Genomic DNA, 17,884 nt, shown 5'->3' with positions numbered 1-17,884 from the left:
AAAGAAATTCTTGGATATGGCATACACTTGGTAAGAATATACCCAGATCCTTGACATAACATGGCCTCGACAATGCTCCCTGCATACACACTACTCGGACTCCCTCCAGTCACTATCTGGCAGAGTAGAGGTAGCACGATTATACACTAGCTGATCCGGAAGCCTCCTAGAGAGTTACCAATAGGTTCAGTCCTGAGGGGACATACTAACTAGCGGCCGGCCTGCGAACACCGTTTTAGAACTGTACCCTCGAAATGTAAAGAATATTGGATCTTGCCACGATGTTCATCATAACCTCAAAAGTCATCAATCATACTGCATGATGGAAGAGATGGGGAAGGGTTGACTGGAACTTAGCTCTAGAGACTAAACATGGGTTCCACCACTTCAAGCCTCCAATAAGCAAAGTGGTGGTATTGCACCGGTTGATGAGAGTCCTCTACCACCTAGTACTGCCTGGTAATATAGAGGGGCGGCATTCCTCCATGTGGTGTGGGCGCCACACCTCAACCCCTGCTTACGTTGGTTCACACCTGGGTGGTCACCCGCCATGTACTTGTGCATGGAGGTTATACCCAGGATTACTAACAGGACACTGTGAAGTTGCAAACAGAGGATTTGGCTGTCACAGACCATCCGGACTTTGCCGAAATTGGGTCCACTTGACTTGAGTGTCACCCGAATATCAGTTCCATCAGTGTTTTAGACTCTCAGGTAGCAAGTGCAGCTTGTCTGGCATATCTGAGAGAATGTCTGTGACAACCTAAAGGACTTTAGCAATAATTATGAGAGCTTCCTTGGACTCAGGAGGTACCCGTGGACTGGAGGTGTGCAAATGTATCACCAATTCACAAAGGGGGTTCAAAAGGTGACACAAGTATCTATAGACCTGTTAGTTTAACTTGTTCTGGGAAAAATAATGGAGTCACTGTTTAAAGAAGCATTGCAGGATCATCTAGACAAGACTGCAGTAATAGTTAAGACACAGCATGGATTTGTTAAAGGGAAATTTTGTCTGAGCAATTTTATTGGATACTATGATGTGGTCACAAAGGAACTGAATGTCAAAAATAATTTTGATATCATATACTTGGATTTCAGGAAAGCTTTTGATACTGTTGCCCATGGAAGACTGCTGTACATATTGGAGAGATATATCATTAAGGGTAAGTTGCTACAATGGATAAAGGGATGGTTGAGTGGGAGATGACAGACAGTGGTATTCAATGCACACTGCTCTTCGTGGATAAATGTTATTAGTGGAATTCCCCAGGGTTCGTGGTTGGGCCCATTGTTGTTTTGTGTATTCATCAATGATATTGATGAAGATATATCAAGATGAATGTCCAAGTTTGCAGATGATACAAAGTTTGGCAGGGTTGTTAACGACAGTAAAGACAGTATGCTACTCCAACTGGATCTAGATAAGTTGGGCAAATGGGCTGAGAAATAGCAACTGAAGTTTAACATTGACAAATGCAAAGTACTGCATATGGATAGCAATAACCCAAAAGAAACATACCAACTGTGTGGTACTACACTCAGTGAAGTGTAAAGTGAAAAAGACCTGGAGGTAATTGTGCAGTCAAATATGAAGTTCGCTGAGCAGTGCAGACAGGCTGCCAGGGCGAGAATCTTTTCAATGATATATAGGAATTTTGCTAGCAGGGACAGGGAGGTGATTATCCCGTTGTGGAAGGCAGTGGTCAGGCCACACCTAGAGTACTGTGTACAGGTCTGGAGGCCTCATTTTAGGAAGGATGTAGAGTGGCTAGAATGAGTGCAAAGAAGGGCAACAAGATTGGTGAGGGAAACAAAGGCGTGCTCTTACCAAGAAAGGCTTAAGTTCTGTAAATTGCAGCACCTGGAGAGTAGGCATCTGCGAGGTGATCTGATTGAGGTGTATAAGGCCTTGAATGGGTTGAGAAAGTTGAATGTTGGTGGCATTCTTCCTCTTGCTCAGATTAAGAACATGAGGGGACATAGATTCAAATCGAGGAAAGACAGTTGTAGAATAGATGTGCGGAAATTTGCCTTTAGCCTGTGGTGGATGATTGGTGGAACAGACTTCCATCTTTTGTTGTGGAAGTTGATAGTTTAAATAAATTGAAGGGCTGAGCTGGACAGGCATTTGGAATTTATGGAGGGGTGAAATGGGAAGGTTTTTTTTTTTTTTTTTTTTGGGGATGATGCTGCATAAGCTTGCTTTCTTGCATTGTATGCCTCTACTAATGCTAATGCTAAAATGCTACCTCCCTGAAGTGCACCTCAATAAAGTGCATTCTGGGGGGGGGTAGCATTTTAATGTTTTTTTATAATTTTGTAGTCTTCTTTCTTTCAATTTAAATATTCACTACGTGAAAATTTAAATACAAGCAGAATAAAGATGTCAGTTATTTTCAAAGAAGTTCCTAAATAATTGTAATAGTTATTAGTAGTGGCAAATGATGCAAGAAAGCAAGCTCATACATCGTCAGTAAAATAAATGAATAAAACTTCCCATATCCTCTTGCCAACTTCCTCTTGCTCAGATTATGAATCTGAGGGGACATAAATTCAAATTGAGGAAAGACAGTTATAGAATAGATGTGTGGAAATTTGCCTGTAGCCAGCAGGTATTAATTGCTGGAACAAACTTCTATCTCTTATTGTGGAAGTTGATAGCTTAAATAAATTTAAGGAAGAACTGGACAAACTTTTAGAGTGAATGGAATGGTGAAATGGGATTTTTTTTTTGGGCTGATGCTGTTATAAACTTGTTTTCTTGCATCATATACCTCTATTAATGCTAATGCTATATCACCTGTTCATCTCCCCACAATAGTTTGTCTGGTTCTTCCTTGAATTTATTCAAACTATCCACTTCTTCAACAACAGATGGAAGTTTGTCCCAAATGCCCACTGGCTGAAGACAAACTTCTGTACATCTATCCTGCAACCATCCATCTTCCTCTTGTTTATTCTTGCTCAATCCATTCAAAGTCTTAAAATATCTGAATCAGATCACCTTGCATGTGCCTAGTCTCCAGATGCTGTAATTTTCAGAACTGAAGCCTTTCTTCGCAAGAGCACCCTTTTGTTCTTCCTCTCCAATCTTGCCCTTCCTTCTCTGCACCTGTTCTAGCAGATCTGTGTCCTTCCTAAAATGAGGCCTCCAGACCTGAAGGCCTCATTTTAGGAAGTACTCATGACATGGCCTAACCACTGCCTTTTACAATGGGATAATCACCTCCTTACCCCCTGCTACCAAAATTCTTGTATATTCCTGACATAACCCCATGAACTGTCCTTGCACCCTGTCTGCACTACTCAGAAAACTTCATGTTTGACTGCACAATTACCCTCAGGTCTTTCATTTTCTACTAACCCGAGTGTAGTATCACATAGTTGGTACATTAATCTGGGATTACTGCTATCCATAGGCAGTACCTTGTATTTGTCAATTTTAAACTTCAGTTTCCATTTCTTAGCCCATATGCCTAATTTTTCTAGATCCTGTTGCTTAGTATACTTTGATTACTGTCATTCATCACCCCGCCAACCTTTGTATCATCTGTAAACTTTCACATTAAGCCTGATAAACCTTCACCAATGTCATTAATAAATATAGAAAACAGCAATAGGCTCAGCACTGAACTCAGGGAAACTCCATTATTAACATTAGTCTACAAAGAGCAGTGTCCATTGATAAGCCACTCTCTGTCTTCTAACTTATATTACACTCTCTGAAGTTGCATGGTGTTACATTAGATTCTATGTGTGAAATTAATTAATGTTTAAGTGAATTATTTCTGTTTTCCCAAAATTCATTGTGCGTGAATGAAGTATATACACTGCTTGACAAAACTAACAGAACAAAATGTTTTTCATGAATATTTTATTGTGAACAGTGTCACCAAAGGCAAATGTTTTATATAATAGGCATCCTGGCATGTAAATCTGAGTATCTAATATAAATCAATCTACCACCTTACAGAGCTGCACATAATGCAAATTATTCATGCCTATAAAAACATGGGTTGTGACTACATCACTTCATTCCCATTTTTTGGCGTGCTCAGTGTGGTAGCCACATCTCCAGTACTCAGGATGGCAAGTCGTTGTTTAGGTGATTCTTTGAGATGGCAGGCCATTGGACAACTTGAAGCCAGCAGTCGCAGGTGGAGGTGGCACTTTGGCTTAATTTGTCACGCAGTGTCATCTCGGCATTATGGAAGCAGTTTCAGGAGACAAGAACCATTATAAGAAAAGCTGGCCAAGGGCTGCGTCAACCATAACAGACCACTATCTGACTCTAACTGCAAGACGGAACACTATGATGTCCTGTCATCAGCTGTCTCTTGAGGTTGCTGCAGCCACATTTCCACAGGTCAAAGCATTTCCAACTGGACTGTGTTAAGAAGGCTCAATTCAACTGTGCAAGGATTCTATGCAAGGAAGCCAGTGGTTTGTATCCCATTAATCCCAAACCACTGCAGAGCTCATTGAAACTCTGTGGTGCAGAGAAGAGGAACAAGGTAAATTGGAGTCACAAAAAGATATTCTTAAGTGGGATATTCTTAGTTATATGCATGGAAGTGTTTTGTCATCTCAGAGTTCATTCTGTAACAGTTCAGTGTTGCTATTTGTATCTAATAAAATCCACACATTATTAGATAGGAATTCATATTCTGTGGTAAGTTAGGGCAAGAGTTGCTGACCTTTCTTACATGCCAACCCCTTTAAAAAATGTTTCCCTCATCAGCCCCTTCATCCAAAAAAAATATGCGCATTTTAATGGATGGATTATAAGAAAAATCTGTTTATAATAGTTAATTATATGTTAAAAATTATAAAATAATTATAAAACATAAGTATTAATAATAAATAGAAGTATAATAATATTATTATATAATTTTCTCATTGACCCCATGGCACATTTCAACTCCTCTTTCAAAATGATTGATCCCAAGGGATCGATATTGACCCTATTGGGAATCCCTGGATTAGGGCATATACCTATATATTTTTTTATTTGTGTCTGAACCTAAGTTTAAGAGGTAATGATACACCATCAAGAAAAGTATTCTTGAGAAACAGATATAAATTGAGTTTGATAGCTCATCATTTTTTCCCTTAAAAAAAAAAAGTGTAACATTTTTAATGTTATTAAGCTAATATTATTAAGCTTAATATTATTAAACTATAAGAATTTACTTTCCTGTTGCAATTTTTGATTATGAATTATCTGAAATAATTATTTTGATTTCAGAATCTTCATATGATTAAAATAGATGGGTTAGAACTGCCATACTTTGAAGTCAATATGACAGATGGTACAATGTGTGACTTAAGTGGCAAGTTTCGTGTGGCGCACATATTTTATGTCTGCCATAAAGCTGGAAAACATGAGATATATTCTCTAAAGGAGACATCAACCTGTGAATACGAAGTAATAGTTTTGTCTCCACTTCTGTGTGACCATTCCCATTATAGGTACAAAAGTTTCTTAATTCTGTTATTTATTAAAAAATTCTTTTCCACCTTGAAATTAAATAACATTATGATATTTAATTTTAATAGATGGAAAAAAACTTTTTTCAGCTGTGTTCATTAAAAATTCATAGGTAATTAGACCACATTTTAGGCTTATCAGCTCATTTGATTTTTAAAATTATGCGATTGCATTCACTAACTGCAAGAATATCTTTTAACTGTTGCCTATTGCCAACATTTATTACTTATATTTTTTATACATAGATACTTGCATGAAAAGTTTTAACAACCTAATTAACTTCAGATTGTATTATAAGCAAATGTTCCGGTATCAGGAATTTTATTTCTATGTTATAAAATATAATTTAAAAAAAGTATTTATTTTGTAAATACAGAATAATTTTATTTAAAATACAGGAACACTCCAACTTACATAAGGGTTGTGTTCCACGGAACGCTACATAAGTTGGAATTTCCCTAAATAACCATTTGGGGAAATTCCATGCTTGCAACTATGTGCGCTGAATTTGATAGAAGCAAAAAAGAAATGTTCGACTAACATGTAAATTGAATTATTCAATTTTTTTATCTCATGCACAGGAAAAATTACAGAAGAGTACAAAATTTCAAAATTATAAAATTACAAAAAGAGAGAGGAGACAGGCATAACGTCAGCAAGTTTTACCTTTCGAGCATCGTTGCCAGAATTAAGTCTCCAGTTGATAAGCACGCCGCTGCAGAAGTCAAGTGCTGTGGAGATTTAGAAGGGTTTTTCCCCAACACATCACAAAATTTCTCTGCAGCTGCAGAATCGGCACTGGTGACTTCACTGCATACTTTAATGTTTTGGAAACCAGCGCGATGCTTGAACCTATGAACCACTCATTGCTTGTCACAAACTTGGCTTGGGGTTCGCCATACTCATCCTTAATATCTTCATAAATACTTCTTGCTTTTTCTTGAATGGCCATTAAACTCAGAGGCACTCGCTTCTGAATCTGACTTTCCATCCATATTATTAACAGCTTTTCCATCTTCGATATGGCACCCGAACGCTGCTTTGTGATCACTGTTGGGGCGGACTGGCCCCGGTGTGAAATATGTTGATCCTTGAACATGTTCTTTTATACGTGCACTGTTCCTTAAAATAGTATTCACTGTTAAAGCAGCAAGACCTAATTCAATGTAATAGATAACAAACTTTGTCCTGCTTCATACTTCTTAATTAATCATCTTCATTTCTAAATCATTGTTTTGTTTAGTTTCCTAGCACTGCCAGCACTTGCACTTTTCATTGATTGCTTTCCCTTCATCGTTGTAATAATTAAATAGGAATGAAGAGAAGATTCTGAAAATTTATTTATGTTTTTTATATGATTGAAGATTTCAGTGAAGGGGGAACACATTTCACCATAACGTAAAAACCCACACAATTGCAGTTATCGGGATTATCGCAAATGCAATAAGATCGAGTTTATAATAGATTGAGCTAACAGAAAAGCCCAATAAACTGGAAAGTGCAAATTGTTTTTGTTGTTTTATGGTAGTGACCTCCAGAAATGTGTTTTAGAAAAATATCATAAAGACATTCAAATTGATTCTTATAATGGAACATATAATAATGATGAAAGTGTAGTGCAATTTCCATTATAAAAATAGCCTTTTAGAGAGATAAATAGCTTAGTTATATAGCAAAAAAATTTCAACTTCCAAGGTCTTGGAACAAATTACCAAAAAAAACAATGTGTTATTGGGTTCACAATACAATATTTTCACAATGCCTCCATTTATTCCTATGGAATGCAAAATATGTTTCCGCGATTTTTTTTAAGTTTGCACCGGCCGGCAAAAATTTGCATAAGTCGAGATTTATGTAAGTTGGGAAGTTCCTGTACTGATAAAAAAAAAAAAAAAAAAAAAGTATCTAACTAGAGATGTTTTTACTTAGATTGCTTTTGCAAATTTGATTATTAATTCATATGTGTTTTATAAAACAGCATTCTTATTGTAAGAGGAGCTAACTGCTTAAACACAGTCTTTGAACATTTTATTGCAATAGTATACTAGGAGCTCTCTCTCTCTATGGGATTACATTTCTGGAAATGACCTGAACAGCAAATTCATGAATAGCAAGATTATATTTCATACATCTACTTGCATAATATTTTTTTAAAAGACTTAATGGAGTCTTTAAAAAATTGAGAGTCAAGAACTTTAGTTCAATGTTCTAAAATATATACCTACAAGAAAGGAAGTGGGTAGGGTCATAACTAATAATATATATTTTTTTTTCTATGAAAATCCCTAACACAAAAGGTGTTAGAACCTGTAATACTTAATACCATGTGTGGGTTGAAGGTAAATTCTCAGTTATACAAAGCACATATCATTCCCCTGTGAAAGGATAGGCTTTTCTGTGTAAACATATTTGTTTATTACAAAACTTGGTTAATATGCTTTACAAAGTCCGTCTTATCCTCTGAAAAATAAATAATGTCATTTTGTGGAGTTAATATAAAGTTCAGCACAGTTGTTCTATTATTACCCCATAACCAGTATGCATGTGACTACCCAGTTTTGTTTCCTGAAAGATAGCACCAACTTGTTAATTTACTTTTATGTAAATAAAGCCAGTTTATGACAGGGGTGTTTGAAAAGTTCATGGCTGAGTATGAAGGGTTTATTTGAGGAGTCTGGCAACATGTTACTTTTCAATATAGACCTCTTTAGATTCAATACAATTTTTCCACCAGTGCTTCAATATATTGATTACAGCTGTAAAGAAAGTTTTCTCTTGGAGCCTCCAGAAATACATCTACTGCACCAATGACATCACTATCTGTGAGAAAATAGATGCCAGCCAGGTATTTTTTTCAAATTAAGAAATGGGTGAAAGTCTGATGGTGCTAGATCTGGTGAACATGAAGGATAGTCCAAGATTTTAAAACCACACTAATGCCATGCAGCCATGGCAATAACAGACTTATGAGCAGGTGCACTGTCCTAGTGGAACAAGACTCCTTGCTGAATTTTCCTTGGCATTTACCAGAATTCTTGTTGCACGATAATGCTCTCCTATTCTTCATTTGTTGTGAAGAAATTTCTGACAAAATGTGGGATTATACAGATCAGCTGTCTACTCTACTTGCCAGATTTAGCACAGCACACTTCTTGATCTTTCCCAAGGTGAAAATTGCCCTCAAAGGAAAGAGATTTCAGGATATTGAGGACATAAAGAAAAATGTAACTGCAGAACTGAACATCATTTCTTTCGATGCCTTTGCTGGCTCTTTTCAGAAACTTTTAGAACAGTGTAATAAATGCATTCAATCAGGTGGTGAATACTTTGTATAAAAATAAAACCATTTTTGAGCTCCTTCACTTAGTGTTCTTTTTATTGCAGCAGTCCAAAAACTTTATTTTCCATACCTTGTACAGTAGCACTGATATTTTTAAACTATAGAACATAGATAAAAGAGAAAAAAATTAATATTATTCTCTTTTACATTTCACATTTGAGGTTTTTCATCTGATATTGCTAAACAAAAGTAAGTCTCGATTTCTCAGTCATGAAATTCTGACACTTTCTTTAACAAAATTTGAAAAGCAAGTTACACTGCCAATGAACAAGAGTCAGATTGCTGTAATAGCATAGGCAGTAATTCACTGATTTGCAAGTCGAGGACAGCCTATATTTAAATTTTTTGGAGGGAATTTAAGATTAATATCTGCAATATTAATAATTAATATTATTAATTATTATTATCGTAATATTAATTCACAATATAAATTAATAATAATGGTATAATTATTGATAATATTAGTGATTAAATTGAAATATTTATTTAACCCATAAGTTTACTGCTTTCCTTGTTACAACTTAATAAACGTGAATAGGCCCATATTTCACCAGAGAAAGTGTGATTGATACTTTTGATATGTGATATTTAAAAAAAAATTGAAATTGCAGCCTGTATTTGTTATGAGAAATTTGAATGAAGTAACAGTAAATATTCTTTTATTTTTACTTCAGTAGTTCATTTGTTATTCAGTATTGAATATTATTTATTAGTAAACATTGCATCTTTTGCATTATTTTTAGCCTGTATTTGTTATGAGAAATTTGAATGAAGTAACAGTAAATATTTTATTTTTACTTCAGTAGTTCATTAGTTATTCAGTATTGAATATTATTTATTAGTAAACATTGCATCTTTTGCATTATTTTTCCTCTCCAGGGTAAAAACGGCTCCTGAAAACAATATCTATTGTCATTCATTAAATGGATCTCCTGACAAACCTAATCAATTAATGGCATTGGAGAAAGTTCCTAATGAAATTCTTGAAGAGATCAGAGAAGTAAGATTTTTGTACTATTCTGTTGATTCTAACTCTGCATGTTATTCACACCTGTAAGGCTGTGAAGCCAGCCAGTAATGTGAAATGTGTTAGAATCTAGTATTAAAATTCTAAATAAGTAATGAAATGTAGATTGAAAATTTTTGTACATATTAGTGTAATTAATAAGTTCTAGGGGTGAATTTATAATTTTTGGGTTAAAATTGCAAATATTCATTATTATAGGCATCTTGGGTATCCTGTATCCTTGGGCATACCTGAAAGTTTGAAAATATACAGTTTTTTCCATTTTTAAATGTCCCATCCCTCAGAACATTGCAGATTTTCGGGATATTTCTATTTGTTTACCATTTCTAAAAACCTTGGAGATGGTTATTATAAGTTATCAATTCACATTTTTAGTATTTCATTTTGCTGACATGAGCTACATGCTGAAACTTGCATGTAGCTCATGTCAGCTCAACCATCTTCAGTGCCTGACAAGGAATGTATAATGTACACCATTGTTTTATTGACCTTTTTTGTATCCTTTCACAGTGCCCTTTTTTTGGGTCAAGAAATTAGAAGAAAATTGTACCTTGCTGACAAGTGGTTCTTAAAGAAAAGAATTTAGAATCAAGTAAATTGAGTCTTTTGCTGTTCCTTTAAGACATGTTTTCATCTTGGGAGTTCTCTAACTTAAATTTCTGTTAAATGATGAGAAGCTGATCTTTTCATATGACAGTTAGTACCTTGCTGACAAACTTATTGTAATGTATGTGTTTCCAGTTTGAGACAACCCCCTAGGAGGTGCAGTGTTAGCATTTTCTGTATTTTTTATCCATTCTTTATCTGAAAAGGCTGTTTAAGCATGGGTAATGCATTTCCATCATTTCTACTACCCAGGTAGTATGCATGCATCATTTTATTATATCTCATATTGTGAATACCTTCACGACGAGTTGACTAGGTATTGCGCTACTTTGAATAAGTAATGCTTCTCTGGTAGAGAAGACTACTGCTACTTATTCTCAGATGGGCACCACCACCCAGACGGCACCATTTCGAAGCTGGTTGGCTTCATCATCGGTGGGGTGGGCAGGTACTCTGTTGCAATAGTGACAACCCAGTTATGAAGTATAACTCCACAATATGAGAGATGCTTGATGGTGTGCATGGTTTAAAACAATGCATGCGTACTGGTAGTAGAAATGATGGAGATGCATTACCCATGCTTAAACAGCCTTTTCATATTCTTTGACATTTAGTCAAGAAATATGTTTAGATTAAACCATGCACACCATCAAGCATCTCTCATATTGTGGAGTTATACTTCATAACTGGGTTGTCGCTATTGCAATAGGGTACCTGCCCACCCACCGATGAAGAAGCCAACCAGCTTCCAAATGATGCCGTCTGGGTGGTGGTGCCCATCTGAGAATAAGTAACAGTAGTTTTCTCTACTAGAGAAGTGTTACTTATTCGAAGTAGCGCAATACCTACGCAACTCCTTGTGAATGATGCATGCATACTACCTGGGTAGTAGAAATGATGGAGATGCATTACCCATGCTTAAACAGCCTTTTCATACTCTTTGACATTTAGTCAAGAAATGTGTTTACATTCTTTATCTGTTCTTTATTCAGAATTCCACCTTCTGTGCATATGCAGATTGTGTCTTTGCAGCTTACTTTTCATTTAGTTTAGAGCATTGGGGGAGAAAAGCACTACCCACATTATATGCCCATCTCTTCTATTAATTTGTCCAATCCTTTAAATTTATTTAAACTACTCACTTACATTTCCTCAGGTAGAAGGAGATGCCATCAGCATTTAGTTTACTCAACCCTTTACAGCCTTAAACACAATTTGCCACACACTTCAGCCAGTTTAGACCCATCTCCATTGCCTCCAGTCTGCTAAAAACTCTCAAAGGCCTTGCTACCCACAATTACTCACCAAATCCTCCAGATGAAACCACCTGACATCCACTACTCCATCCTGGGAAAATTATCAATTACCAACTTGGCAGCTACCACTAATGCATCCTCTCAGCATTTGAACAAAGAGCCGAGCTTGAAACTACATATTTCGACGTAAGTGCAGCCTTTGATGCTGTGTCAATCCTTGACTTGCTTTTCTTACTTAAAAGAAAAATTTCACATTCGAGGTGATATGTTATGCTTCCTCAAATCTCTGCTCTGTCACAGAACACTTATTCTCCATCGGGAACAACGCACTCTATCCTGTGACACCCTATCCTGTTACTGCTGGAGTTCCACGGGGGGGGGGGGGTCCTATCTATGGCTATTATTGTGTCCATCACTGCCTCCATAAACGGCCTCTTATGCTATGCTATGCTGATGACCTTAAACCGCTCACACAAGTTAACCCTGGTGACAACCCTGCTCAGCTCAGCAACAGGATCAATTCGCAGCTTAGGAATCTTGAATCGTACCTTGCAAGCTTCAACCTTCAAATCAACCCACAGAATTCTGCTCAGGTTATATTTTCCTTAAAACTGTGCCAAGACTACTCAGTATTTTACTAGGAGGGGAACCAATACCAAATGTGCTCCTGCAAACGGACCTTGGCCGATTTTACCAAAAGATGTCCTTTGTCAACCAGATCGACAAAATCGATACTGAATTTTCTCGCCTTAGGTGGATCTCAGAGCAGCAGCTGCTACATGTTTGACATCCTATCATTGTCAAAAGATTCATCATCTCCATACTCTACCCTGCCATTCTCTATAGTGCAGAAATATGGGCCTCATCTGTGCCCACAGACTTTAAGTGAGTGTACACTGCTGAATATTGGCTACTAAAATGGGCCAATACCAAGCTTCGTCTGCCTCTTGCGACCACAACAATGAAGATGGCACAAGCACTGGAAATCCCAAGGGTGAAGTCCCTGATCATGGAAAAGAGGTTATTCTTCAAGGCCAAACTCCTCACTGGCCAGATATCATCTCCAAATATTTGGAACGCTCTTGGAAGATCCCACAGCCAAGCCTAAGATTGTCATCTGCACTTGTGGCTCACCACAATAGGCTTGCACTCACTGATAGATTTCTCCCCAAGCAGATGCTCACTGCCCTGAATTGTGTAGACACTGACGTTGATAGCCTGATAAAGAATAAGAAAGACAGATTAAACTTCATCAAGTTCTTCCTCACTCATGATCCCTGACCTTGTAGAAGAGGATTACGATGCTCTTGTTTCCTATCCCTAGGATCAGTGAACAAAAATCAAACTGATATTTAACACTTTTCCATACTCATTAATCCTTAATGTATTCATTATTTAGTTTTTGTATTTGTATACTGCTTTTGTATGTGGAACTTTGTTTTGTATTTATGTTCTGCTTTTGTATGCGGAACTTTGTTTTGTATTTGCATACTATATTTTGTAGACTGTTTATTCAAGCACTGGTCACCATGATGGAATATTGTGTTAGAATCTAGTATTAAAATTCTAAATAAGTAATGAAATGTAATTACATTACTTATTTATGTAATGCTGTAATTACAATAAAGATTTATTTAAACATTTCAATCAGGTCTCCTTGCAAATGTAGAAATTTTTTAAATGCTACAATTTACAGAACTCATCATTTTTGGTAAGACAACCTTTTGTGATACTGCCTAATCACGTTGCCCTTCTCTGCACCCTTTCCAGCAGATCAACATCCTTCCTAAAATGAGATTTCCAAACCTTTTTGCAATATTGCAGATGTGGCCCAACCATTGCTTTATACAATGAGATAATTGCCTGTTCGTCTTTGCTGGTAAAATTCTTTGTATATCATTAGCAGAACAACCATGAGCTGTTCTAGCAGTGTCTGCACTACTCAGAAAATTTTGTATCAGACTATATAATTATCCCCCCCCCCCAGTGAAAACTTATCCATTAAAAGCAAAATGGTATTGTTTGTATGTTTTATTCAAATAACTTTTGATTTTTAATATGTCATTTATACATCATAGTGTAATATTTATTGTTAAAAATAAGTTTGCAAGTGGAATAATAAGTATTGACAATTAATAGTGGAACCAATTCCTGTCTGTTATATGAAAATGAGCACGTTATGACATGCATTTCTACTATGCATTGTTACCTGTTATAGAAGAATGAGCTGAATTCTTTCCCAGGTAGTACAGAAAACAAACTGCTGACTCTCAAACTATTTCAAAACTTTTCATTTGATCAATGATCACCAATCTGGATTCCATCAGAGTCAATCCACTTTTAATATATTGGCTTATGTTTCTCAACTTTGGACAGATGCAGTGGAAAATTTTGGTAGAACTCAAGCAGTTACTCTTGACATTTATAAGGCATTTGATAGTGTATGGCATAAAGGTGTTCTGAACAAATTCTGATTTTTTGAATTATCAACTGTAGTTTTGCAAGTGAGTAGCCTGTTTTCGCTCTGACTAGTTACTGCAGATGATGAGGCCGGAGCCTTAAAGTGGTTGACGATCTTATCCATAATTCTTTCAGTAAACTGCAGGGGATAAGTGTTATCTGCAGATTTGTAAGGTCATCAGAGTGAGGCCACTGGTAATGCATGCTTTTATATAAATGGAATGGCAGAAGAAGAAATTAAAGATGCTCCCAGGATCAATGAATTTATGATATTTGGTGGTAGGCAAGGAGTTGTTTATGGTCTGATAAGTACATCCAGGAAGGGATGGATTTATCTTTTTCCAATTCCAGGGATAGAGGGAATGTTTGAATCTTATATGGAATCCGTTTCATCTCTATGTAGTAAGGTGTTATTTTATTATGATTATTGTCTACCTGGGTATAACCATGCTCTTTATTGAACATGTTAGAATTATTAATTCTTTGTTATACTTAATCACTTGTTTAATTAGAACAATCCTTTTCATTTTTCATTTTGTGACCATGTGATGTTTTATCTTGTTGCTTAATTGTCTGATAGTCTTCCACCTCCTTTTAGCCACTGTGTTTCATTGTTACCACTCTACTGTTGATACATGTTAGTCATTTTAATTGTGTCTGTGCCAGCAATTTCAAACCATCAAGGAGTCACTTGACAGAGAAATGACTATGGTTTCTAAAGTACAGAAACATGCTTAGAAGAAACAGCTGTCCATTCACTCGTTAGGAAGAAGGCATCGTAACAGGAAACTTATGATGTTTTGTGTAGGTACATTCTGCAATTGCTGGTTGTTGTTTGAAGATAAAATTTTACGTCTATTCTGTTATTACATTGAAGTCATAATTGAATTATTACTGTATTCAAGCAGATCAAATTAGTTATCAGTTTGGAAGCATTGTATTTGTAACAATAAAAATATGAAACTGTTCCAGATTGTTGAAGCTGTCAAAGACCATTACATTCCAGTTTGCATGTTAAGGTTAGAGAGGTGCACACACATACAAATTTAAGTCACTTCCCCACATACACATAAGCAAGAGGGATGTCATTTATGTCCCAGATGATAAAAAGGTTACATTAGTACTTGCTGTGAATTAATTTTTGAGGTTACTACAGTCTTTCGTGTAGTAAATTTGTATGTTTCACAATAGTGTTACTGCAGTTTATGCATGTATTTGCCAGTGGATAGAAGACTTACTTATTAGCATTTTGCAAGGAAGACTTGACTTAGAACTTTGACTAGCTTGCTGTTAATGAATATTTAAATTTGTTACTGAGAAATGTTAGTTTAACCTGAATATTGTGAAATTGCATTTTGAGATTTATTTTCATTATTGAGGAAGAGGATAAAGGTTTGAAGTTATGAATTAAGTTGAAAAGAGAAAACATCTTTAAATGTTTTCTTTTCTTGTAAATTTGTATGCTAGTTATGAAATGGAAAAATGTATATATTAAATAAAATTCTTTATTCACAAAATTTTTACATGGACACGATTCCCACTACAGGCAACCAGAGGATCAGTTTTTCGATTCTTGGCGTAGGGCAATCGTTCTCACATTCCCAAAACCAGGAAAGGACCCAAAAATTCCTAACAACTATTGTCCTATTGCTGTGACCAGTTGCTTATGTAAGGTTTTGGAAAAAAATTGTGAATGCCCGCCTTATATATTACCTTGATGCAAATGACCATTTTAACCAGATTCAGTGCAGCTTCCGAAGGAATCGGTTCACTTTGGACCATTTAATCTGATTGTAAACAGCGATTTGTGATGCGTTTATAAAGCGTGAGCACTTGATATCAGTTTTCTTTGACATGGAAAAAGTTTGACACAACCTGGAGTTTTGGTGTTTTAAAAGACCTCTATTCTTTTGGTCTTAGAGGTCACCTTCCTACTTTTGTCAGAAATTTTTTTATCCAAACGACTCTTCCAGGTTCATTTTAAATCCAATGTGTCCCGCTTTTTTTGTCAAGAGGAAGGAGTTCTCCAAGACATGGTCCTCAATGTTATGCTGTTTGCAGTCAAAGTCAACTTCATTACAAAACAACTTTCTCCTTCAGTAAATAGTGCCTTGTATGTAGATGATTTTAGTATTTTTTGTCACTCCTGTAGCATGATTGTTATTGAATGACAATTGCAACAAGCAGTCAATCACCTTAGTTCTTGGGCTTTAACCAATGGGTTTAGGTTTTCTGCCCAAAAGACCATTTGTGTGCATTTCTGCCAGAAACGGAATCTACATCCTGACCCGGAACTCAGACTTGGACAGAATCCAATTCCTGTGGTAGAAGAAACAAAATTTTTGGAATCATCTTTGATCAAAAGCTGACATTCCTACACCATATCCGTCAGCTTAGAGCAAAATGCATGAGGGGTTTGAACATGCTCATTGCTATCTCCTCCAACTTTTGAGGAGCAGATAGAAGCGCATTATTGTGTCTATACCGAGCACCCGTTTGCTCTAAACATGACTATGGTTACCAAGCTTATTCTTCTGCTAGAAATTCTGTACTCCGATGGCTTGACCCAATCCACCATAAAGCCATCCGGATTGCCACAGGGGCATTTCGTACTTTTGCTTATCCAAAGTCTATACATTGAAGCCAATGAACCACCACTGATGCTTCATCGTTGTTGTTTCAATATGCCATAAAAATGAAATCCCTGCCTGACTATCCTACATGGACGTCTGTTTATATGCCACGATGGGATATAACACGTGTAAAACTGCCAGTAGGCCTTTTGGTATCAGGATTCAAGAGCTGGTTCAAGATATTAACTTCATGTTGGATAATATATCCACGTCAGCCATACAAGTCCTTCCTCCTTGGAATATACGATCTCCATCTTGTGACTTCACTCTTAGGAGTTGGCTGAAAGCTAACACATCAACATGTATATATCGGCAACTCTTTGCAGCACACCATGCTGAATATCCTGACTTCTTGCCGGTTTATACAGATGGCTCAAAGTCTGAAGAGTATGCAGGATCTGCTTGTGTTTTTCTAAGCAAAACAATCTACAATCATATTCCGTATGAATGTAGCATATACACTGCAGAGCTACACGCAATAGAACTAGCCTTGGATCATATAAAAACCCACCAGTACCAAAGGTGCATGTTATATACTGACTCCCTAAGTGTATTACAGGCCTTATCCAATGTGAGAAGCACTCACCCAGTATTATGTCGGGTGCAGCAAATATTATAGTCCCTTTCAGAGTTAAACTTTGATATTCGCTTTTGCTGGATCCCTAGCCATGTTGGTATCAGAGGCAATGACTTGGCTGATGCAGCAGCAAAATTAGCAACACCAGAAAATCACATCTGCTTGTCAGTCCCCTATACAGACTGCAAGCAACTAATCTACAAAAAATTATGTGCACATTGGCAAGAATCTTGGAATGGGTGTCCTACTAACAAACTAGATGAAATTAAGCCTGTAATAATGCATTGGAATTCTAGTCAGTGCAGGGTTCGCCGGGAGGAAGTAATTCTTGCTTGGCTACGCATAGGACATTCTCACCTGACACATTCGTATTTGCTGAGGGCTGATGATTGTCCTGTGTGTAGACATTGTAAAGAAAATTTAACTATTCATCATATTTTAGTAGAATGTACATTTTTTAGTAATAATGCCGTTTATGTTTTACCCATCAG

At 36.4% G+C, this 17,884-nt stretch overlaps 1 protein-coding gene across 2 annotated transcripts in view; it reads left to right on the top strand.

Annotated features, from left to right (window-relative positions):
• Positions 1-17,884, top strand: part of LOC150082290 (endoplasmic reticulum lectin 1-like) — a 163,643-nt gene that overhangs the window by 95,586 nt on the left and 50,173 nt on the right. For both annotated transcript variants that reach the window (XM_090380106.1, XM_090380107.1), the window contains exons 8-9: positions 5,252-5,475; positions 9,714-9,834. In XM_090380106.1, the coding sequence (XP_090236232.1) occupies positions 5,252-5,475; positions 9,714-9,834 (345 nt within the window). The remainder of the gene's footprint in view (positions 1-5,251; positions 5,476-9,713; positions 9,835-17,884) is intronic.

This window comes from Mastigoproctus giganteus, chromosome 8, assembly GCF_048544385.1.
Source record: "Mastigoproctus giganteus isolate SK-2022 chromosome 8, ASM4854438v1, whole genome shotgun sequence".
NCBI lineage: Eukaryota > Metazoa > Arthropoda > Arachnida > Uropygi > Thelyphonidae > Mastigoproctus > Mastigoproctus giganteus.
The sequence above is the reverse complement of the archived record's forward strand: the minus strand, read 5'-3'. Positions and strand labels throughout refer to the sequence as shown.